Source organism: Mycteria americana, chromosome Z (genome assembly GCF_035582795.1).
Source record: "Mycteria americana isolate JAX WOST 10 ecotype Jacksonville Zoo and Gardens chromosome Z, USCA_MyAme_1.0, whole genome shotgun sequence".
Taxonomy (NCBI): domain Eukaryota; kingdom Metazoa; phylum Chordata; class Aves; order Ciconiiformes; family Ciconiidae; genus Mycteria; species Mycteria americana.
In genome coordinates, this window is record NC_134396.1 from 18,161,590 (window position 1) to 18,187,334 (window position 25,745).

Genomic DNA, 25,745 nt, shown 5'->3' on the forward strand with positions numbered 1-25,745 from the left:
TGTTAGTCTGCTGTGAGCGGGGTAGGTAGGTGTGGCATATTCAAACTTTACATGACTGATACGAAGACTAGTCTGGGACTCACTCATTTTGGAAATGTGCAGATCTCTAAGTTTCCAAGTTTTCTTAATTTGTGCATTTAAAGAGAAGAGTTGGCAAACAGTAATACAAGATCTATTAACCTGCAGAATGGTTCAGTTGTTGAAATTTTTGTCCGACTGTCCTGGCAAATGATGAAATGATGGCTTTCATGTATTGCAGTGAGAGATGTATTTATTTTATACACAGGCTCATCATCAACTTTAAAAAGACAGCTAGTACTGTCATTATTTTCACAGGGAAAGTACTTTCTCCCCCTCCCTTAATGTTCATATCTAACAAAACTTTTTTTTCCCCTCAAAAGTACTGCTGTGTATATCACTAGGTGCACGCTCTATCTGATGGAGTTGATTTTCTCTCCAGGCTCTGGGTGATTATGTGGCTGAGCTCTAACTACAATTACTGATGATGTGGGGGAGAGCTGTGTGTGTGGCATTCATCGGTGATGACGAGACATCCCTCCCTGACACCCCCCTTCCCCTCCCTGTCCCCTGACGCTGTCACTGTCAGTTTTCCTGAGAGTGTGAAGCAGGGGATTAGCTGTGCTTCACAAACTCCGGCAGCTCCATGCCCGTGCACAGGGTAAGTGCTCCAGCCTTCTCCAGGGCAAAGGCCGGGTGAGCAGCATCAGTGAATTTGTGCCTGATGGCGAACAGCACCAGTCCTCTCTCTGCGTTGAAGAACAACAGTCTGCCACCACTGTAATCCAACAGGATGCCGATCCTGGCTGGATGTTCTGTCACACGGACATTGCTCATCACACTGGTGTGAAGAAATCTGTAAAGCAAGCTACAGGAAAAGGGAAACCAGAACACAGTGAGCCTCCTCATGGCGATTTACCAGAAATAACCTACCGTTTAATTCCCACCTATTAACAGGTGTCCGCGTACAGCAGCCTATCACTTGGCAACACCATTTTGCTCAGTCCGAAAGCAAAGCGAATGTGGCATTGCTTCAAAGCCCTGCCTGACATGCTGATGAGCCCTTTCACTTGGCATCTGTGGACGCTCAGGATAACAGCAGACTTCCTGTAATCATATTCATCTATATCTTTCTTATTACATGTCTTTGTGGGGATTTAAGCATGAGATCTGCTTTGGCAAAACTCTTTGCATTTCAGATGTTTCATTTAGGTAGTTATGTCCATGCATCTATATGATTTCACACTGAAAAAGCGCACTTGTTTAGATCAAGAGCACCTTTACACCATTAACAGGCTTACGCCTTACAAACCTCCAAGCAGCCTGGCACTGGCCTGCTGAAGACCGCCTCAGTGCCCAGCAGTCCTGCCACAGTGGCAGGTGGGTGCCTGTCGCTGTGGAGGACAAGGCAGGAGAAGGCATTCCCTATGGAGGCTTGACATCTCCTTCAGATGGATATGGATTCTAAAAGGACTGCATTTATGGAAATTAATACACTTGCTGGGATTTTGTGAGGCAGTTTGGGATATGAGCCTGGAATGACAAAGCAGCGGCAAATGATTTTTTTAAGTTTTATTCACTGGCTGGCTGAAGGGCAGTAAATTGGTCTGTTTGAGATTAATTTTATTTTTTAAGGTGCTTTATAAGATTTTTTTAATTAAGAGGAGGTCTAAAGTTTCTTTGTTGTTGTCCTTTTCTTATTACTCAAATTTGCACAAAGAAAGCAGACAGATCCTTTCTGCTCTCATGATTCTTGAAGCTGGCCAGTTTTATTTACATGAAGGACAAGTAACTTCCCAAGCAGCTAGACTGACTCAGCTTTACCTGGTTTGTGTAGGACAGCACCGCATGCACCAGGAGGTATCACTCAGCCCCAGGATGTTGCTCTGTGATGTTGCCTCGTAGCAAATCCCAATCCTGTAGCTTCTGCAGGCAGAGACAACGGTTTCCCAGTAATGACATCCCCGAGCAGGCAGCAGTTCACCCAGGACTGAAGGAAACCTGTTTGTGGAAGAGGTGTACAGTGAAGTGAGTGTGGTGGTAGACAAGCATATTGTGATATTTCTTATTGTCATGCCATGCAGCTGCATCTAAAATTACTAATGGATTGCACTCTGTTCTTCTAACTGCAGGGTTTTATTAAAAATTTGAATGTTGTCACTGAGAGTCATTTCATCTCTTTGCACTGAGATGGACTCACCTTGAGGACTGAAAACTATGCAACTTCACCCAAAATTATATGAACCTAACAAAAGGTGGGAAAGGTGACTTTGGAGGCAAAGAGACCTCAAATTTAGCAGGCTTTTTCAAACTAGAAAGCATGGCTGTTTTAAGTAGATACAGGGAGAAACATCTTGTGTGCATTCAGCTGTAATAGTAAAAAAAAGTACTTAAACCAGTAATACCTCATTACTTTTTAGGAAGTTGTATCAGTATGGCACAACTTATACAAGTGGACCTGTGCTTGTGCTAAGACCAATATCAGTATGTCAGAAAAAATCATGTCTGCAATGGATGGAGCTAGCCTGGTACAACTGTTCTAACATATCCCAGGAGCACTTCCTAGCCCTCCAAAGCCACAGGTGCTTTGGAAAAATGTTACCAATAATGCCCTCAGTAGAGGAGCAAAGTAAAAGGATCGATTACTTCCACCCACAATATTTTCAAAAGTAAGCTCACAAATCTGGCCTTCTCAGGGAAGCAACAAGTTGCTTTGAGACTGAAGTGCTCTGAAGGATTAAGCAGCGACTATGGACTGAGGCAAACCCAGGCACCGCTGCCTTTGACTTTCTGGTGGTTCCTCAGTGCGACACTGAACTCTTCCCAGCACCTACATCAATGCTGCTACTGGCTTTATTGTGATATTGTAGTGCTTGAAAGCGGGGGGGGGTGTGTGTGTGTGTCAATCACACAATGTCCAGGGGCTACGTGACTGAAATGATTCGGTTCTTCTACAAAATTAGTTAGTGCCCTCTGAAAGGTACCCACAGGCAAAACAGACTGAGGGACCCATCCTGAACCCCGCAGGGTGGTCATGCTCATCGCGCTGCTACTCACCCAGTGAACTTGGCTTTCTCAGGAAGGCGGATCACTGTTGCATTGGAGGAGATTTGCAAAGCAGGATGGGCTGTGTCGCTCAGCAGGCGAAATCGAGTTCCTGATACAATTCACAACAAAGAAACACCAGTTCTCAGAGGCTGGCAACGTTAACATGAGATGAATCATAAAATGTTAAGCAAAAATTACTGCCATCTTAGCTGGACAGAGTTGTGTCTGCTGGCAGGTAGGAGCGGCAGAACATTGGGCGCATATGCAAGGACTCTCCGAAGCTGTGCCCAATTGGGACAGCAGTCTATTATTCAGAAATGTAGCTAGGTGATAAAGTAGTCTTCAGTATTCAAGAAGGTTGAAAAAGTTTCAATCAATTGCTTTTTCAAAATAGCAGATTTGAATTTTGAGGCTGGTTTGGAAGAACCATACATGCTTTAAGAATATTTATCTGGAAACCTTAAAGTTTAAATCATCCATTACATTTTAAAGTGGCTCTGCACACTTCCTCATCCCTGAAACGCAAATTCCATAAGGTTTTAATTGCGGGGTTTTTTTAAAGATCATGGCATCTTTTATCAGAATGTTCTCTGCCAAACTCAAGCAAACTGAGGTCCCTGAAGAATATTTAATCATTTCATATCCCTGACAGAATTAAATGTTTTTGCTTCTGAGGTCACATCAGTTTTAAACTGACATAAATCTACAACTTCAAGTCCCTGATTGTGCTAATTTTAAGCAGATAAAATACAATCCCTTTCATCTCAATAACTTGCTTACTCCCGTATTGGAAAGTTCAGTTATGATTATTGGAGGAAAATGCCATCTTTGGCTGCTTTGCCCCTCCTTCCTGTTGTTTTGACATCAGAAAATGGTCATCTACCTTTAGTTGAGATGAGAGCTGCTTCACTTTGTTCACTTGTCCCAAATGCGTTGACAGCCCTCAAGTAGAAGAAATAGTTCACATTGGGCTCCAGGGATACTTTCAGTTCAGGTCTCTTCATACCAGCAAAAGATCTGCAAATTTTGAAGATTTTCATACATGAAAATGTATTCAGATATCCAAACCACGACAGAATAATTTATGCAAACAGCTAAGCCACCTAAGAGTATTGTTGACTACTGAAACAGCAGGCACCACAGGGAAACTCCAAATTGGAAGGCAAACACTGTTTTCACAAACAACTGGGTTTTGTAGGAGCTTTGGCATCTTACTTGAGGTATCCTTCTTACTTCATCTGACAAAATTTCAGGCCTTTGTTCCTGTACCACCTTCTCACTCAGTGCAGTCATTTGGTGTAATGCTCACTTCAAGTTCATTTTGCAGCATAAGTCATCACATAAAATGCAAGCAGCACAGAATCAAATTCTCATCTGCCTCCTGTAAAAAGGCTGCATTACAAAATGAACAAGCTTCTGAAGAAAAAAACCCTTGTAATTAATTCAGTTGCATGACAGTGAATGCTCTTGTTGTGTTAGTACTGATCCAAAAGAGAGGATACCCTTATCTGAGACCGCACAGAAACCGTGCACTTCTTATCGTGAACTCCTTGCTCACAACTTGTTCATCAACAAAGTCTTGGCTCTGTCTCCCTCACGGTGCTGTGCACTCTAACAGGCTGGTTTTGCAAGAGGCAGCAGCAGGGGAACTGCCTTTGCACAGTGCCCTGCTTTGACTAAGTCTCCCCTTTGTGGTGCCTCAAAAGCTCCAGCCCTCACATCCTCCACTGCTGATGTCTTGCCACACTGCAGGAAAGCGAGAGTCAGCACCCACTCAATCTGCTTCACAGGCGCTTTGAAGTGCCAGTGAAAGTACTTTGGATGGCTAGAAATATGCCAATTTTATTTTCTATACTGTCAGGAGTATGAAAGATTGGCTTAACAAATTCTCATACACTGAATCCTTATTTTCCTCATTTTTGCCTCGTATTATAACGGCAAAGCCAGATAGTATATACCCACTGCATTGTACGCCTGCAGGTAAAGACTGTTTATCTGTATAAATTAGATAATTTCCTCCCAGAAATGCTTATAGGAATCTTCAAGGTAACTATTTAAATTTTCAGGTGTAATGCAGGTCTTTTGAGATAACACCCCTGTCCTCTACGCTGAAAGATGGGTAGTGTAAGGAAGGGCCAAACGCAGGAGTCTTGCTCTGCTCTCCAGCAAATTCACAAACAGGAGACATGCCTTTGGAGAGCGTGCAAGGCACTTTCCCTTCCACCTCAAGTTTGAGACTGGAGCCCAGGATGGTCTCCCTCCTCCAGGTAATGTCTCTATGGGGAGCTAGATTAAACGAATTACCTTTTCCAACACTAATTACTGTGACCCCAGAGGAAGTAAGGCAGGCAAGTCAGCAGTCAGATCAGATCATTGCTATTCATTTGTAGTGGCTGTTTTTCCACATATGTCCCACCAGAGAGCAGTATAATCTGAAGAATACTCAGTGCTCATGCATCAGGATTTTTCACACAGCTGTGTCTGCTGCATTTATCACATAAAGGTAAAATCCCACAGCCCTGCACACACCAAATTCCTGCAAACACCACATAGAGCTCTGTGTCTAGGAGGATGGCATCCTAGGGAAAGACTGGTGCATCATCCTTATTAGTTTGTAACAGGTATTTTACAAACTGACGGCTGTCATTGAAAGTGATTGAAAGCATTGAGAAAAAGCACTGGGTGCTCCTGTGATTTTTTTTTTTTCAATTCGAAAGAATTTCAGAGTTTGGTCCTCTTGCATGACCAGTGTGGGGCCATGCCACCTTTGGGGAATGTGATATATTAATGCCAGAACCAATGCAGTAAACAGAAATAGGCTGCCCAAATATGGTAGCAATTGCACGGTTTGCTTCACCCTTGTGACTAACCAAAGCCCCGACCATGAGAGCACTTCAGCAAGGCACCGGGAGTTCGGCAGGCTGGTCAGTTCTTACTGAAAGGTTCAGGGAAGAGGTGCAACCTGATGAGTTGCCTGATGAGAACCTGAGATCATTAGACTTGGAAGAGGAAAAAGGCTCATTTGAGTATAATGGACAAGACAAAAAGGAAAGATGAGTCAAAGAAAAATACAAGATGGAAACTGAGCAAGGACGCAAATATAAAAGAAGTGAGAGAAAGGAAAACGAGGATGGAAGCAGAGGCATGGGAAAAGAAGTGGGCACCTAAGCTACGAAGAAATTTGTCCATGCTTCCTAGACAAGTCTCACCCAATCTGTTCCTTAAAAGCACCATCCTGACATTTTTGGTGTGAATCTGAAGCACAGATCACTAGAAAGAAGTTTTGAGGCAACAGTTACAAGTGAGATGAAGGGAGGATATGCTAAGCTATTCGTCAGAAGCTGTTTGTGGCAACATGTAGATCAACGTGTCTTAGGCACAGTGATGCCCTCTATATGGCTCTTTCTTCTGTCTTCTGGAAAATGCCATGTAAGTCAGCGTCCTTCCAAAGAAATTAGGAGATCTTCCTTTTCACTATGTGCTATTTAACGGATGGCTACTTAATAAAACACAAAATTGTTTCTAAATCCAAGTAGACAGGTACATTCTGGTGTAATGAGTAGACCTAGGGTATTCATATTCTGGAGCCTGGATCCTAGAGTGTGGGTAATCAGAAAAGAGTTTGGGTCCAGCCAACTGCAGAATAGGGTCAGCCATCAAAGTTCAGACTTGGATCTCTTTCAAATGTGAAGTTCTCTGAGTCAGAATTTGGTTGCATGTTTAAATCTGAGAGCAATAGCATGCCTCCTTTTCAGTTGTAATAGTGAGACAGAAAAGTCTGGACTTTAAGCAGATCTGGTCAGTAAAACAGTGATCAGATTTTCGAATAGCATTCTCTGCTTGGTAATCTATTTTAGCCAGCTTTAAGCTGCCTAAGAATAAGAGCCCATCAATTTTAGCTATGATTAAGGCTTAAAAAACAGTCCTGCTGCTGCCAACTAATGGAACAGAATATGCAACAAGAAGGAATTTCATTTGCAACACTCTGAACTAGCTCCAAGCTCACAACAGGCTGCATGCAAAGAAGAAACAGATCTTGCTATTGCCTCTCTTTCTGTTTAGAGGACAGGGTGAAGGGGAAAAGTGAATACTGAGGGGTCCTCAGCAATCACTGTAGTTTGTCATGCTTCAGGTTGACCCTACAATCACTGACAAAAAAGCAAGGATGAGGAGAAGGTATGATTACTGCTTAGCTTACAGCATACAGGTTATGCATAGGAGAAGGGAAGGAAAAATGCATCCTTACTATGTTGGGGAAAGCCTGTTTCACTTCCAAGTTCTTGTAACAACCATTGCAGCTAGATCTTCCTCAAGCTCACCTAAAGTTTTGAAGCATGTAATTTTGGTCATGAAAGAAAGAGAAATCCACCTACAACATTTTTATGTCAGCTATTTTCCACTTTAAATACACCTAGCCCACTTTATAGATGATTGGAAATGTAATAATGTTATTATCAAAGCATGAGGCATCCTAGCCTTTAGCCTAAATGTTATCATATTTGCACTATCCCCACAATGTCTTGGTATCATGATACAAAATTCAGTGCATAGCAATTCAAGACATATTTGAAGTTAAATATTCTAAGTATCTCCTCTTAATCCCTCTCTTTATAAGAGGAATCTTTAAGTCTCAAAATCGAGTCTCCAAATTTCAGGTATGTGCTATTCAAAGCAGAACAGAAAGGAGTTCCATGTTTCCACTTTTAAATTGCCAAGGAATATTATTGTAGCAGTTGTCTGTTAAAGTTGTGATTTTCCAGGGAAACCTGATGCTGTGTTTTGATGCATGTTTCTCTCATCTGCATCCTCATTTATTTCAAGGAAACAACGTCTAGAGGATATTTTTTAATATTGCATGAACCCAGCAAATGGTACGCCTCGCAGTGATTCAGAACACCCTCTGTGCTGTAATTGTCATCTCCACCCCCAAGATCCCACTGAAACAGCATCTCCAGGCCTGTGCTGGTACCACCTATGTGGAGTTAGAGCTGAAAGCATGTGAGATTCTGAAGATACGTGTAGAAGCACACAAAAGGGTTGTACCATGGGCAGAAAAAAGCTCTTGAAGGTAAAATAAAGAACAAATAGCTCTGAGTTTGCTCCCAGCTGTGCTGCATGCTTCCTTTCCTTTCCTCTGTCCCAGCTCTGGCTGTCTTGGGGTTAGAACACCAAAGCACAACCTGCAATGGTCCTTGCTGCTATCTCAGATGGCAAGCCCAGCACAGCCAGAGTGGAGGAAGATTCCCTATTTTCCACACTTTGTTTCCTGAGCTGGCAGCTGTGCTGGCTTTGGCTGGGATAGAGTTAATTTTCTTTACAGTAGCTAGTATGGGGCTATGTTTTGGATTTGTGCTGAAAACAGTGTTGATAACACACTGATGTTTTAGTTGTTGCTAAGTAATGTTTGCACTAGTCAAGACCTTTTCAGCTTCCCATGCTCTGCCAGGTGCACAAGAAGCTGGGAGGGGGCACAGCCAGGACAGCTGACCCCAGCTGGCCGAAGGGCTATTCCATACCATATGGCATCATGCTCAGCATGTAAAGCTGGGGAAGAAGAAGGAAGGGGGAATGTTTGGAGTGATGGTATTTGTCTTCCCAAGTAACCATTACGTGTGATGGAGCCCTGCTTTCCTGGAGATGGCTGAACACCTGCCTGCCCATGGGAAGGAGTGAATGAATTCCTTGCTTTGCTTTGCTTGTGTGCGTGGCTTTTGCCTTCCCTGTTAAACTGTCTTTATCTCAGCCCAGGAGTTCTCACTTTTATCCTTCTGATTCTCTTCCCCATCCTACTGTGGGGCAGTGAGCGAGTGGCTGTGTGGGGCTTAGTTGCCAGCTGGTCTTAAACCACCACAGCAGGACAGTCACGTGGGCCATGCAACAGGAGGGAGGCTTGCTCTCCTTTTTCCAGCTTTAGACCTGCTCTATTGGTAGACAGAAAATTTCAGTTGCTAGCAGTGCTGGTCTTGCATTGGCAGAATGGATGACAGTCACTTCCACTTTTACAAACTCACTGCATACTGTAGTAATTTCTGCCTCTCTGAGTCTTACAGATTTCTCATGATGTGATGCATGGTTTCCATCTGAACAGCCCCCACACCTAATCCCTGGACTACATTTCTTGCAGTTTTCCATCTTCCACCCACAGCTCCATTGACTTCTTAGCACAAAGAGGCTGAACGGTGAGAAAATAGCAGAGCTCTGGAAACTGAAAGAAACATTTCAAAGCCTCATAAAGATTCTGGAAAGACAACCAACCAGGAAGGAGCTTTAAAACCACAGCAGCAGGCCAGGGACTCATTGTTGCAGAAGATTTAAGATGGTTCTATACAAAACCGTGTCCCTCAGGTGGCAAGCTGGCAAGGAGAGCGAACCCAAAGGGGGAAAAATAGACTTTTTTTTTTAATGGTATTTAGAAGGAAACTTTTTATGAGGATTTATTTCCAGATGTTCTGCAAATTCTCTCCCTGGGGAGCTGGGACTGCTCCAGGACTGCTCCAAGGACCTTCTTGGAGATATTCAAAAGCTGCCTGGGCAACTGGCTCTAGGTGGCCCTGCTTGAAGAGGGTTGTTAGGCCAGGTGACTTCCAAAGGAGCCTTCCAACCTCAACCATCCTGTGATTCTGTGACATGCTACAGGGGGCCAGCCCAGACCAGGGGCTCCACACATGTCTCCAGCTGTTCGATGGGGGCATTTCTCCCTGCCTGCTCCCTTGGCAGTGTCCCTTGCCTTGGATGAGCTCCCAGGATGACATGTGCAAAAGCAGCCTTGTGGGATGGGACCATGCTGCTTTCTCCAGCACTTCCCTTGGATGTCCTTCCCCAACTTCTGCTTTCCTGCTGTGCCCCCAGCAGCAGTTTTATGAACTTCTCAGGGTTGCTGAGAAATGTGTTTGAATTCCCACTCAGGGACTGGGAAATCAGTCAACTACAGGGCTGCTGCAAGCATGAGAGGCACAGGCTGTCCGTCAAAGGGCTCCACGTTTGGCTGGTCCCCAAGATGAGTGTTGCTCAGGAAACCTGTGAAGGACAAACTCCAAGCTTTCAAGGAAAGCAACCAGAAGAAACTACAGCATTTCCAGGCCCAAATGCTCCTAGGTGTGCATAAAGACACAGTTTTCTTCCATCTGGTATAGGTACCTGACATAGGAACTCTGAGCTCCCTAAGGTACTTCCAGGAGGCAACTTCTCACTATATCAGCTACATAAGGAATTGAGTTTTAGCCCTAACTAGCACTTTGGGTGCCTTGGATGGGAGCAATACAGGCAGTACGCTCCATCTACCAGTTGGCTCTTTTTTCCTTGGCTTTATGCAAAAAACGTAATAGAAATCTTAAAAAAAAATTTCTCCATCACTGAAACATCATCGCCATTATAGAAGCTTTTGAGGTTAATCTCGAGGGGCTGCTTTTGGAAAAGGAAAGTGGGGCATTGTTTTGAGGGAAAATAAGTGGTAAAACATGGTTTTTGACACTGTAAAAAGAGGTCAGAGCCCTTCTACAAATACAGAGATTTAAACTACAGCAATTCTGAGAAAATTCATTATTTTCTCCTGTGGGAATTTTTCACGCTTGTCAGTAAAAGGCCAGCTTCTGCCCACAGGGAGGCCAAAAAGTCAAATGTGACTTAGTATAATTATAAACATGTTAGATTTTGCACAAGCTCGCTTGAGAAAGGGAATGGGTCAGTTCTGGCAACTTTTTGCCACAGTTATCACCACACAAGCAAACTGCTTGGTGTTATCAACACCTCACTTACAGATTACAAAAACTGGGACACTTTCTAGTTCAGTTTTGAGAAAAACAGGCAATTCCAGTTAACAGCAAAGAAACTCGAGGGTAAACACACAGCACAGGTTTTGGAAGCATCTACAACAGTGGCCAACAGTGACTTTGGCAGGTTGACAGGGACCTGATGGCCTCATGAAATATGTATGGAACAGAGCAGGTCATGGCTGCCCTTCGAAAGGCAGGAGAGCAGTTTGAGAGAGACCTCTCCTTGATTGCATTATAACACACCACACTGGTACTGCGTAGAAGAAAAAGTCTCCTAACCCCACAGAAGTTTTTTATTTCAATTTTTAGCCTACTTTTGTAAGGAGCAAGGCGTACCTTACAAAATTTCACTGTCATACTTGTCTACTAGAAACCTGTGAATCCTTTAGACCGTTTAACTAATTTTGACTGCAAGGGGTGGGGCTCTTCCCTCTCTGCCACATCTCTATGAAGTCCATGGAACTAGCCCCTGGATGAAGACCCTAATGAGGCTTCCCCCTAGGAGGTGAAGACAGACAAACTCAGCTGGGCTGAGGCTCTTCAACAGGGTTCCATATGGCAAGCCATCCTCCACCTCCAAAAGCTTGTCAGACCTCTGCAACTATATTTTGCTGGAATATTGTTGTCATTGTTTTTAAAAAACAAACAAACAAAAAACCCCAAGCCCCAAGGACATACATACAGAGCACCACATAATTTTCTCTGCTTTTCAACACAGTGTATGATTTCACGGCTCAGTCGTGCCTACGTCCCTCCCCACCCTCTCTTCTATGCAGCACAGACTTAGTGCAGGGGAAACCAGAGAGGGTCTGGCATAAGCAGACACCACCCCCAATTTCAAAGCTGCTCTCCAGGTTGCTTGTTGACCCCTGTGGCACGCCTGCAGAGCTGGGCAGCGCTGGGCTCAGATGTGCTTTGGGAGGGATCTGCCCACACATCCAGACAGTGCAGAAGGGTCACCAACGTTACTGGGACACCCAAATCACCCTTGCTATGCCCCAAGCTGGCTCCTATCTTGTTCACCACAAAGCAGAGAACAAACTGGGCATCCCATTCCTTCCCATGGGGCTCAGATGCCCTCCCCTGCCCTGCCCAGAGCCGTGGCAGCTGTGGGGCAGCAATTGCTCCCCCAGATAGCGCAGCCCTGCAACTTCTGGTTGATTGCAGATGGTGCAACATCTCCAGGATTTTGGCCCCAAATGAAAGGGATTGCCCAGTTAAGCAGAATAAAAAGGAAGTATTTTTATGCCTCAGCCTAATCTCATAGATTAGTGTCTGTCCTGTAAGTTCCTCAGCACACAGAAGCAGATTTCTTCCTTGCGCGGTTAAAGGCAGAATAATCTCTTGCATAACGACACGCTGTCTGGGGGACGCTCATTAGCAGCTGCCTAATCCGACCAAGTGGCACTTGCGACCGTGGCACTGACCTGAGACCCTCTCCTTCTGGCGAGTGCTGCCGACAGTACTCCAGGGTGAAGGATTCTGCCGACGCCGAGCTGGCACACCAGCGGACGGTGGCCGTGTCCCAACACACCGTGCAGTCCTCGGCCTTGATGGTGGGGACAGCGGGCGCTGGGGACACAGGGACACGTTAGCTGTACCACAAGGAGGGCACCAGCAGCTGGCAGGGGATGCTTACAAGGGAAAGGGTCACCTCCCCAAAACCCCACAGGATAGTTAGTTTTGCTGATCCAGCAACGATCTTTTGCTTGTTCGTGTTTCAATGGCAGAGGGCTACGTTATGGGGAAAAAACCCCACGCTGGGAAAGTCACTGTGAATATTTGTGCATTTCTGTACATTCTTGGAATGCCCGTGCAGAGTTTTATGCCTTTCCTTAAGCACATTTTCCTCATTTCTGCCAATCTTCAAGGAGCAGAGCACCAAGGCAGTACTGCCTACAGCTCTCCCTGCATCACCTCAATCCCGTCCTCAGCAGTCCCTGCATGAACTGCATCAGAAACAAATGTGCTGCTGCAGAATTGACAGGGAGATGCTGACTTTCTGCTTAATTATGCCCTGTTTATTTTTGCAATGCTAAAATTTGGTCCTGTAATTTCTCTTTTTTAGAGCTTCAGTTCAAGAACTACAGGCCCAACTGCAAGACAGAAAACTGAATGTAAAATAGCGCACTGAATGCAAGTAATCAAAAGCTATTGTGTGAAATTGCACATCCAACATTGTAGGCTGAAAATGGTTTAGTTGTATTCACTTGCTCTTTCCCTTTCCAGGGAATAGCAACATAAACGAACCTTACAACATATTGTTGAAACTTACAGAAACAGTCTTAATACCAATCCTTAAAACAAAGGTTATTAATTAGGAAAGGTTATTACCTAAATTAATTAGGTAATTAATTTAGGACATGAGAAAGTGGCCTCGACTTGCATCAGGAGAGGTTTAGATTGGATATTACAAAAATCTCTTTACTGAAAGGGTGGTCAAGCATTGTAACAGGCTGCCCAGAGAGGCGGTGGAGTCACCATCCCTGGAGGAGCTCAAAAAACGTGTGGATGTGGCACTTCGGGACACAGTTTAGTAGGCACAGAGGTGTTGGGTTGGTGGTTGGACTAGGTCATCTTAGAGGTCTTTTCCAACCTTAATGATTTGATGATTCTATAATTAAAGAAAGGTCTTTTGCTTTTAAAGAGATCGTGTTCCAAATAGGAGGCCTAAGACAAAAGTAGAAATTAGACAATTTTATGACAAGATGATCTTACAGAACTGCAACCAGCATTCCAGATGAATACTGGTTTGTAAGAAAAATAATTTTTTATTAGTAGAAAAGGAAAGAAAAACACCCATGAGTACATATCGATTGCCTGGTTTAGTGAAAATCAGGAGGTTAGCAGTTCAGGTTAAGATGTACTTGATGTTTTACTACAGGAACAGCTAATCTAGGTATTCAGCAGAAGAAAGAATCTGTAGGATAGATTCTCATCTGGTAATAAATCTGTGTAGCTCCCTTAGGAATAATCCCTTAATTCTCTTCTGACATACTTGATTATTGTCTGTTTTTAAATGCATCTGTTTCTAAAGAATGAAAAATTAATAGCTAAATCCCCTAATACCTGCATTCAGCAACTGACACACAAACCCACATTTATGTATGTGCAAATAGTATGTCAGAAGACATCAAGCATTTTTTTTAAAATTTGAAATTATCTGTCTAAAAAGTAGATGGAGTCAGCATACCAGAAAATTTTACTGTTACTGTGCTTCTGAGATTTTTTTAACAAATTAACTGCAGTTAGCATATATATCTGATTTCCTGGTAATATTCCAGCACTCATATAAGTGATCTTAGAAGAGGCAAAGAGCTGAAAAGGGCAAATACTTACTCTGTCCCTCAGATACAGGGTGAGAATATTCCCCAGATACAGGGTGAGAATCACATAGGTTTTGAACAACAGAAGAAGGTGCATTCAATCCTATGTCTTCAGGATTACAAAGAGCCTTCATCTGGAGATCATGTTGAGACAGACGGCGTGGTGGTAGGGAGGGGGATATTGATATTTGCTGCCTTCAGCATCATTCCCTCACAGAAAATACTGCTTGGAAACAGTGTGTTCCCCAGGGAAGGGGAGGATAGGCTGCGAGTTTGGGAGGTGGAGGAGCAGGAGATGAGAGGTGCTTGGGGGGATGCTGCAGCAGCACCCGCCTGCGTTCCTGCAACTCCCCAGGCCCGCTACCACCTCCATGGGTGCACTCCCAACAGGGAAACGTTGTGGGGGTTCCCAACACCTGGAGAAGCACAGCTTTGATCCACTATTAATGTGTATGTTCCTGTAACTGCATATACCAGCAAATTGTTTTCTTGTATGTGCCAACTTTTAATCTGAATCACTAAAAATAAACTCTCTAAATTCTTGCTTCTGAGTTCACTGGGCTACTTAAAGAACCAAAGTCTTCTAGCATTATATCAAGGTAGCTGGGCTCACACTGAAGAACTGGTTTCCACTACCAGTGCTCATCTTTCTGCCTCTGACATTAAGGGGATGCAGCGGTTTTGCATCAGTCAGTGCTCAGCAGTGTCCCCACAAGTCCATCTGGGGCTCAGTGCACTCCAGACAGAGTTCACCTCAGTTTGAGGGAAGGTATTTAATAAGCCCTTATTTGATCTAGTTTATTTGTTTTCTTAAAGAAACAGGCCAAAGGAAGGCATAAAAGACTTGAGGAAATTAAATTCTTCAGAAGGCTTCAGTTTTGGGAAAAAGAATGGTGAGCCTGATGCCAAAAGCCAAAGACAGTTCTTAAAAATAACAGCTTCAGAGAGGTGAGAACCCCTTTCAAAATTATGATTTATTAGCTAGTAATAACTCATTATTATTTGACCACTTTGCAGGAATTCTGCACCATGCTCACAATTACATTGTTGAGGCCATAAAATTTGAATTTCTACTTTGAATTCTCTGGAAAATCATCTTTGCTAAAAATATGAATAGCAAATTGAATATCAAGGAGAGTTATCAACAAAGTAGAAGTCTAGTGAATTAAGAAAAAGGCTTGAAGGTGCGGCTGCTGCCAAGTGATTTCAACAATACACTTGGTGTTGTATAGAGTTATTTCATTATGAAATTGTTAAATACCCTTGTCTGTATTTTGTGACTGCAAGAACGGAATGATTGTTTTTATCCTGCAGCACTAAAAACATTGTCTGGCAAGAGAGCCTCAGACACAAGATGCTTCACCTTGCTCCTAATTCAAGAAGCAATAGTTTTTTCAATACAAATTATTAAAGAAATTAAAGCTTAGAAAAATTAATTGGTCAAATGAAGCTCATAAACAATACTCATCTAATTACTCATCTTAATTTACAACACTTAAACAGCAGCAGAGCTTCTCAGCCACACCTGAGATTTCTGTCCCACTGAGCTAGACACAGCATGTAACCTCGGTAAAGCAGGCCTTCCCCTAAAAAGTTAATTATTTAAATCAGTGCAATGTAGATGTATTTGGGAGGATGGCAGAGAGGCAAAAAATTGCAGCCGTCGCCTCATTCTCCACCGGAGAAGCAGCAGCAGCAGGGACTAGCCGGGTGGCTTTCCCAGAGCTGCCCTGGAGCATTGCAGTGCACGCAGACGTGAAATTCATCATGTGCTGCCCCAACGCTCCAGTCACGAAGCCTGGAAACATCTTAAAATCTGAATGCCTTCAAGTTTCCTCCCAGGAGCAATTATGCCGCTATCTCTCAGCAAAAAGGAAAACGACTGTGAGTTGCCTGCTATCTGCCAGATGGGCTAAATGAAGCAGTTTCTTCTGTTTCAGTAACACTATGGACTAGAATTGGTATAAGGACCTGAAGCTTATAATAATCAAATGCCAAAATAATAATTAAGTACCAAAATATGTACATACCTGTTTTAAAAACAGCTTTTTCACTGGGTAAGCTACAGCCTGTGCCATTCACAGCCATAACCCACACACTGTAGCAGCGATCCGGCTCCAGGTCCTCCAAAATGCAGTGGCTCTCCTTCACCGTCACTCTGTACTCTTCCACCAAAGCTAGGAGGAACACATACACACACGGGACGTCACACTCACATGTTGCACTGGTAGGGCCTATGATCGCACCTCCCAGCTAACATGCAAAAACCAGTCCATTAAAAAAACCCAAAAAGCATTACTAGCCGAGATCTCCATATTTTACTCTGACTCAGTTTTGACAGAAAGTTTCTGATGTGCCTTTGAGTTGAGTGCACTCAAACTCCACTGATGGCAAGGGAAGATTATGGCCCTCAGTCCTACTGAAGACTAGGCTGCAAATTTGGGACATACAATCAGCAGTTGTCAACCCTGGTTTCACTGCTCTATAACGTAGCAATTTCTCATAATGGACTTTATAGCCCTGAGCTATAAATTAGCTATTATAAAAAGCCCTTAGCATCCTTTAGCATGCACACACATACAGACACCCCCCCATATACACTCATGCCCACATGGATTTGTGCAGAGCCCAGTTGCTTAAAGTGACTTTATGATCAGTCTGAGCTTTTTAATGAATAAGCATTTCAATCCTCTTTTCTCAATTTCATACTTAACATTTGAAATATTTTAATGTCAGTTTGAAAAAATCTTTGTCTACATGTGGAAATACTGATTATCTTTTCCTGTCTTTTTTTTTATTAGGACACATTTCTGAAGTACATGCAGGGACCTAAAATCCTAATGAAGCCTGTCCCTTTGGGAGCTCTATCTGCAGTCGCCATGAGTACCCACGGGGCAGCATGGACGCATCCTCTCTGAAGGTCAGGCTACTTCATAAAAGAGCACCTCAACGGGGATGTTGCTGCTTCTCTGCAAACAACTGCCCTGCACTTTACAGACCATGATATTTGTCTTCCATTTTGGGGGACAAAGGGGAGGAGGAGGAACAGCATCTACCTCATGCTCTCCTCCACCGATACCCATCCTTAGTCCTACGCATGATGTCTTCACAGCCCCTCTTCTTTCTGTGTCCTGGGCCCTCCCCTGCAGTTTGGACCCCCTCTGCTGACCCCAGACCAGAGCAGAAAGGACTCCTGCCATCATGAAGGCAAGACCTTACGCACCCCCCGCATCTTTGCTGGCTTGCAGCTCCTCCATACAGTAGACCTGGAAGCAGTCAATAGCGTCCCCGTCGTTCACAGCCCAGTAAACAGCAATGGAGGTGCTCGTGGCTGAATTTGGTTCCTGAGGTATGACAGCTGGTGTCTGTGGGACTGAGAGGAAAGTCTGCTGTTGTTATTCACACTCCTGTATTTTCAGCCAAATTACCTACAGGTTCATGAGGCAACTTGGTTGCTTATTTTCACTCAGGTTGCTTATTTCCACAGAACAAGTACAGCAAGTACATGAAATATGGATAATACTGGTGCGGTTTCAGAGCAATAGGTCCTCCTAAACTAGGAACAGAAAAATTAATTTGCTTGGCATTGGAATCTGTCCATTCCTCTCACAGTCTGGACAAAATAAGATCCAGTCCTAGTACTGGGACCACTGCCCTGCCCAGCTCTTGGGGTCCTTCCCTATGGGGCAGGACCATCATTCAGATAAGTCATGGCATGCCTGCTCATTTCTGACCTCCAGCAGGGAGGCTCCCAGGCCTGTGGCAATCCTGGACACGCAGAGCTGTCATACAACGCCAGCGATCACTCTCCTTTGCCCAGGAGACCTGCTCCCTTCAGTCACAGGGAAAGCCCTCCAGCTCTGCGCTCCACTTTGAGGCACACATGCTGATGAAATCCCAAGAGACTCTTGATAACTTCAGGCCAGTTCCTCAGAAAGGCCAGAAGACTCTGGAGCATAACACAGGCTCCTTTTGGTGACCGCCTTCTCCATTACCTGACCTTGCCTTGCAGCACAGGCACCAGAGGAAAGGACACCCTATGAAGAGGATGCTCATTAAAGTGGAGACTGAAAGCACTTGTTTGTAGCAAACAGCACAGGATAGCTCACTGGTGGGGAGAGGGAGCTTGCAGAAGAAGGAGGTTTCCTCCAGAGACAGACGTACGTAGCTGATCCCAGAAAGGTGGGCAGGGGAAAGGACCCGCCACACCAGGAAGGGATTCATGCAGCGTGTCAAATCTACTGAGAATGACAGCAGCAGGGACATGCTTTAGGTAAAGGAAGGCTCAGAGCTCCCACACTAACAGCCTGGGGAGCAGGAGGCTCCCTGCAGCCTTGGGTCCACCCCTGCCCAGAGGTGGCCTCCTACTGCAGGTGCACTAGAGGTGCTCCTGCGTGGCATGGTCATCTTCCCCACAGACCCAGCGGACAGAGGATCCTTGGTGCGCAGGTGAACCCAAGCTCTACCAAAGCACCTGAACCTCATGGGACAGCCAGGAGCATCCTTCACAAATAGTGCTTTGAAGACCTCCAAGGTTGCCCAAATTTCATATAAACTTTGCCTCCTGATCGGCACAGATCCATCCCTGATGAGATATTGTTCCCCTCTACGATTATGGCTTAAAAGAGAGGGAGGGGAAAGAAAGAAGCAAAAAGCCCCAAAAGATGTTCATTGTTAAAGTGATTGCAGGGAACAAAAATACATGGTTCTATTTCTTCACCCAGTAAATTTCCATATTGCATGAATTCTCTTAGAATCTCAGCAGAAAGCTTTTGCTTTTTTTCAGTTATCTTCACAGTAATGATGATGATCCCCTGTGGCATGAACAAGGCAAATGCAGATGCTGGCTGTTTCCTTATGATTTATACAGAGAGCTACCAGTACAGTAGGATTACATCTGCTTCCCATTGAAAAAAATTATCCTTCTCATTGCTAAAAACAATCTGCATTTTGTCTTTTGACTGCATCTAGAGTTGGTCAATTTAAAAATTGATCATCTTTAGGAAAAGACTTCCTTTCAGTGAACCCAATGGGGGAACCAGCTTTTTTTTTTTTTCCTGTGAAGTTGCCTAGAAACTGCTATTTATGATCACAGAAACCCCACAACTGCAAGATTTATTATTATGCCAAATCTGAAGAGAAGATAGCTTAATGAATGAGACTTCTGAAAGAAAAGTTATAGATCAAAATTCAGTTTAAGATTGAGAAACATTTGATTTCTAATTTCCTGTTGCATAATATGAAACCAACTTTTGAAAGGAAGTCATTTCAAAGCAAGAAGTTGAACTATTCTCTTCAGAAACAGAACATTCATGTGTTATCAAAGCGCTAGTCCCTTTTAAAATGAATTTTAATCAAAGAAATGAGATATTTGTACCAGAAGTTTGACTAAATCGTATTTTTCAACAGAAAAGTGTGACATTTCCCCATCAGTTCAGTTTTCATTGAAGTGCTGTGGTGTAGGAAGCTTTTCCTTCATGCTACCTAATCTCTATGACCCCCAGGAGAAAAAATAATAATCCCAAATATTTTATGGATGTTTAACCCTTTCCAATGTAATGAGAAATAACATTTCCTTGGCTTTGTGGACTTGAAGACAGAGAGCAGTGACATTCCTTTGTGACTTTAACAGAAGATTGTTACAATCAGCAAAAAGGTCCTCGCCTTCTGGTATAAAAGGGTAGGACTCACGGCAGGCTTTGGAAATAAATCTTACCCACTCTTCTTGTGGCATAGCCTGGGTTCCGGTATGCTCAATGGCATGCTGCAAGGGGTTTTTTATGATTACGCATTTGTTAATGGGGTGGCTTACATGAAGAATCAGGTGGAAAAGGACCTTTCATTAGTGGATATGGGAAATTTGGAAATGGAGAGCGTTTTGAAGGAAAGATGTTTCTGAAGTGGTGAGAACAAAGTTCTGTGAAATTGTTCAGTAAAAGACTATACTCTCTGAAGGAAAAATATATGGCTTGGAGAAACATGGCAAATTCACATGTATTCACATCAAACAGCTTCAGTCAACAAAAATTCTGAGAGTGTCTGAGATTTGCCTCCAGTATGTGATAAATTATATACTCAAGGCGTTCAATTCTAAATAAAGATTCATGTAGGCATTTACCTCTATTTTCCTTCAGGAAGGGTGTAGTCTTGAAAAAAAAAAACAAAAAACTTTGTCTACTGCTCACCAAAGTAAAAATCACAATAGCAATTGAAATACTTTGTAGTGGAAGTGAAGAATGAAAACCTGTTATTCTAGAAAGAGAAGGAGAAGAAAGTATAAAGGATGAGGAGCTTTGAAGGTTGCTTGCTAGTGGACTGTCATTCATTTCCAGTTCGTCAAAGCAAACAGGTCTGGAGCCATTTGGTGTTCAGCGAACACAGCAGCTAATGCAAATCAAACCAAAAAGCAGATCTCAGAATCTGGGGAAAAACATGTTGGAGTGACTTGTGGGAAAAGGAAATACAGCATGACAAAATGGGTCTGTCCTCCTGGATGACCTTGCCAGTAGCTGGCAGCCCAGGAGGAAAGAATGGTTGCACCCATGGGACTGCAAGAGGGAGTTTAGGAACTAAACCAAGACACATAGCACGTTTGCACCACTAAGTTAGCTCTGGCTGAGAGTGGGTTACAAAAAAGATCTTTTTATCTAAAGATCCTAAAGAAATGAGGCTGAGATAACGCTGTATGCACAAGTGCCTGTCCAAGCTCACCTGAGCAGCTTTGAATGCCACAGGCAAATTCATGCAAATCTGACAAGAAAGTTAAGGTCTCAGAGATATTCATGTCCTCTAGGTCTAATAAAAGTAGTGGTGTGGAGGAGAGACACGATCTTCCCACAGTGACACTGCTGAGCGCACTCAGCTCTTATTAGACACTGGAGAGTGTGTGCAGGACAGCACTTCTCCAGTGTCCCATTAGACACCTGAAAATCTAGCCAGGAAACAAAGAACCTTAGGGAAATTGATTTCCAGTGCCAACTAGGTCCAGTGCTCAGGGACCGAACACATGAGAAAGAGGCACAGCTTGAAAAGCCAGAGAGTGACTACAACGGTGGTGGTGCGTGTGACGGTGAATGGGAGGTCACAAAGCATGACAGAGATGCAAGCTCCCAAAACAAACCTTCTCTTGAGAAAGAAGTACAGGAGTGAGACTCTTGAGAAAGAAGCACAGGAGTTGAGGAAAATGAATCCACAAACTGCTGCTGACAAACTCTTCACTGACAGCTGTCCAGATCCAGATAATTTCTATAGGTGGATGTACAGGCAGAGCAGAAAGCCCACACAGGCAGGCTATTTACAGGATATGAAATATCAGATAGAGATTAATAAGGCCCTTTATCATGTGCAACTTTCACTGCCGCCCTCTGAAGCAGAGGCTGTTTCCAGCTACAGTTAACCACTTTCCCTTCACATCCCGTGGGGGTTTCAGGTGCCTCCGTTCACTTGGCACGAGCCCAGGGCCCTTGGCTGTTAGCCAGCCCCCTCCTCTCCTCCCCATGCCAGCAATGCTGGGCCTGACCCCTTGGAGGAATAGAGTTCAGGAGACCCTTTGATTGCCTCTTCTGTCCTTGCCTGCACGGGAACAGCAACTTCTTTAGCCCTGGGAGGTTTACAGATAGAGACCTTCTCCTAGTCTGAGGTACAGATATCTCAAACGATGCAAGAATTCCCCACTTTAGCACTTTTCCCTCTGTTGCTCATCTTAGTGTCCTACTATAAACCAAACACTTGTGCACAATTAGACTTCATTTTACATTCAACTCTGATTGCTAATTACATGGTTTGCAAATTTATACTTCTCAAATAGATTCTGTTTTTAGCTTCATAAAATTTCCAAAGCGTTGCCAAAACGTTAGCTTTTGTAAGGACGATATTCAGAGATGCTTACCAGCCACATGTTTTAAGGACTGCTGGTTGCTTTGTCCTGGACTGTCTGCATAGTGCTCAAACAGTGAAAAAGCACTGGGCACCTTTTCTAAAGAGAGAGTAGTATCCATTGCAGAAAGTAACCTATTTGGAAGAAAACACATAGCCGTAAAAATCCCTTGTGTCGTCACATAGTTTCCAAAGGCCAGAAGAAAAGACCATGCAACGTACGCTTCTCTAAATATTTCCCATGAACTTGAGGACAACATGCAAGGAGAGGCTGTTTCCCTGATTTTGAACATTTAGAGCATACTGTGATTTCAGATCAGGAGTGCAGAGAGACCACACATGGTCTGTATACACTTGACCCGTGAGAACGTGAGGATTTGAAGTTCACAGCAAGACTCCCAAGAGCACAGGGGTTTGGACTTACTAACGCAGTGCCTTTAAAGGTTACGAACCTTAGAGCTAAACTACAGCAGCTGACTCCAGAGATGTAATGTAAAGCAGCTGCTTGTGGCAAGCAAAAAAACACATGAGAAGGAAGATGGATTCCACTTAATTAGCCCATATTTGCTGAGTTCATTATAGGAAAAAACCCAACATATTTTTAACTCTGAGGCAGAAGCAGCTCCAAGGAAATGAAAGCTTTTTTTTTTCAAGGCACCTGAACATTACCTTTCTCCCCTTCTTTTTTTCAGTCACCAAAGTAGTTAATTATGCATAATCTTAACAAAGCACAACAAATATAAAATATACTTTCTTTAGAAAAACATGCATTGTTATACAGACTTGCCCTTAATCTTTTTTAGCAAGTCAGGTACTATCAAAATAATAACCAAACCCATGCATAAAACAGAATAAACTTTAAGTTTAGTGTATAAGTTAACAAATAAAGGCCAAGTATACAGAAAGCCTTGGAAAATCATTCTGTCACATTACACCTGCTCTATTCTTATGCGATAAACTACATGCAGATATGTGGCCAGACTGTCACATTTAGCCTTAGAAGACGGCAGTCGAAATGTATAGTCCTAATTCTGCAGATCAATGGGAAGCACGAAGGGGTGTTTGGCATATTCTCTTCGGACCACGCTCCTCAGGTTGTAATTTGACTGCGAGCTGGAACCCTTGTGTCATTGTTATACCCCAGGCCATCAACATGTGTCAGCACATGTATCGCTGTGATGGCTGAGGCAGCACTGACAAGGGTACGTTTGATATGCACCACACAATGCCCAGGCCCTTTGGGTGAAGTCAGTGGAGGTAGTGCAGGCAAAGTGGGTTTGGGGGCTTGCACAGGAGAAGCCCGCAGCCAGCCTGCCTGAATATTTGTAGTTCACCTTGAAAAATTTATTGGGGGAATACGGGCTTATAATTGAACACTTCTCTCATAAAGGATGGGTCTCACCGAAATGACTCCCTTGAGGAAGCCACACATGGCAGAGAACTGTTTGGGATTGCATGTATTTACTGCTATGTGCAGGCGGGCCAGGATGCAGATGTGATGAGGCAACAGCCCTCTGACACATCCTGAATCAGGCAGTGCCAATGAAGAGGCATGGGAAAACAACAGCCCATAGTCTCCTGGTAAGCTTTTGAAAGCTACATAATCTCATTTTTTCTGGAATTGTGTTCAGAAATATAGCCTAACAACCCCAGCCATGTGAGTGACACTTTGCATTATAACCTTTCAGAAACCAGGTAATACAGAACTAGACGAGTGAAAAAAGAACATACCAGTAATGTCTAAGAGATGGAAGCATGGTCAGAATGTTTTTTTTAGTATATGTGTGTATAACAACAACTACAAGGATCATCTGTTTAAAAATGTCTGTGTAGAGATTTAAAATTGAGCTGACGTTTTAAAACGCTACTTGATGTATTACAGTACTACAGAACACGTGCAAAACACTTCAAAACCAGTCAGTTACAGCAACAAGTATAAAACCTCTTCTCTTAATTTCATTATTTGCAAGGTTTGTAAAAGTAGCTATGAATATTAGCAGCGTGTTTTCAAAGCTTGCAAATACTAAATGAAGCATCCAGCATGCTAGGCCTAGTACTCACTACGGTGCACTTAACCCATACTTCATATACCTTTTATTCAATTCTTTCGATGACTAAAGGAGAAAAAAAAAGAATTGTATTAACAGTTTTCAAAACCCTGAAAATGTTGAAGAGCCACTCATCTAACAGCCTTGCTACTCTCCACAGACTTAAAATACACACAGCTTTATTGACTTGATGTTGTCTGGGATGCTGCTCATTCACACCAGCAGAGAATTTGGTTCCTTAAGAATATTCCATTTCAAAGCTCTGGCTCAGCAGGCTATTAGAGTCTAAATGTGTTTTTAAACTCCTGAGGCATCAGTATTCAATATCCAGGTTTAAAGACCAGAGCACTGTCAAATACTTTCTTAAACCAAGGCTTTTACAGAAAGAAATCACTTGCACATTAAGAACACTTAAATCCAAATTCTGGCTGAAATCTCCTTCATAACTTCTGGTTCCTAGAACCTGCGTGAGATTTGTACTCATGGAGTGAGAGTTTCTCCCATGCTCCGTGAATCTTCAGCTAACATTTCCTGCCTTGTGGACAGAAAAGTCCCTGTCCTGCATCACTAAGACAAGGGGGCAGGGAATCTAGTAATTTTCCCACCCCACAAAAGAATTTCAGATTACAAAGTTATCTTTTTGCCAAAGCATCGATCCAGCACCTCACAAAGTTCAGGAAAATAAGGTATATTTCTCATCCATCCCAAAATAGCCGATCTCCCATGGCATTCACTTGGTTACAGGATACTGAGACATTGTGTAGCTTGGAGCAGGGGAGAAAGCCAAATATTGCTCCACCATTTCCATAACTGCCAGTATATGGGCTGGGGCTTGTATTTGGAAAGTGCATTTATTTTACATGAATTATCAGTCTTTAGACAGTAATTTGAACTTTTCATTTCTTGCAACCCAGGATAGTTTCTCTGCGACTTCCAGACTACGTGCTAATTCCGTAACGGTACAAAATTATTGTCCCAGAAATCCCACCCCCTTCAAGATGCTGATACATTTCTATAAAGGAGAAAGTGTCACAGCTCACTTATGGACAAGTCTTGCAGCACAAGAACAATCTTAGAGGACCGAGGCTGTTAATGATTAACCTGCAAGACCCTCTGACACCAGTTTACAACTGACAACTGCATGAGCTAGGTAACTCAAGTCATGCAGATTCACAAGGGATGTTTTTTACATCCAGAAAGGACTATTACAGACATGCACCTCACATGCACATTCCTAAATGTAGCCCATTGCCATGGTTTAACCCCGGCTGGCAACTGAGCACCCCACAGCCACTCACTGTTTTTCAGCAGTAAACATTTACCACAGCCTCAGTAATCTGAGTGCATAACTACTGTCTGTGTCTGCCCATTAAAGAAAAAAAAAAAAAACAAACAACAAAAAAAACCCCAACACACAAAAAACCCAGAACTCAACAACTCTGCCTCCAGTTTAGATAATTTTCAATTACACTTTGTTTCACCTTTGTTTTTCATACAGTAAAGTACCTTTTACTGTAACATTTCTTACTCCTCAGTGGATAATTAATTCTAGATAAATTATCAAAGTGTGTCATAGCCTTCTCTTCACAAAACAAAACAGAATCATTTTAGTGGCATAAGGCATGTTTTCATGCTGTGCATCATCTTTGCAATTCTCT

The 25,745-nt window shown here is 43.3% G+C and overlaps 1 protein-coding gene across 1 annotated transcript in view; it reads right to left on the reverse strand.

Annotated features, from left to right (window-relative positions):
• Positions 1–253: 253 nt before the first annotated feature.
• Positions 254–25,745, reverse strand: part of CMYA5 (cardiomyopathy associated 5) — a 48,939-nt gene continuing 23,447 nt past the window's right edge. The window contains exons 5-13 of the mRNA XM_075527352.1: positions 24,131–24,153; positions 22,053–22,174; positions 17,388–17,537; positions 16,195–16,341; positions 12,266–12,410; positions 3,950–4,083; positions 3,076–3,175; positions 1,843–2,019; positions 254–886 (exon numbers count right to left, since the gene is read on the reverse strand). Coding sequence (XP_075383467.1) covers positions 634–886; positions 1,843–2,019; positions 3,076–3,175; positions 3,950–4,083; positions 12,266–12,410; positions 16,195–16,341; positions 17,388–17,537; positions 22,053–22,174; positions 24,131–24,153 — 1,251 coding nt within the window. The 3' untranslated portion in view covers positions 254–633. The remainder of the gene's footprint in view (positions 887–1,842; positions 2,020–3,075; positions 3,176–3,949; positions 4,084–12,265; positions 12,411–16,194; positions 16,342–17,387; positions 17,538–22,052; positions 22,175–24,130; positions 24,154–25,745) is intronic.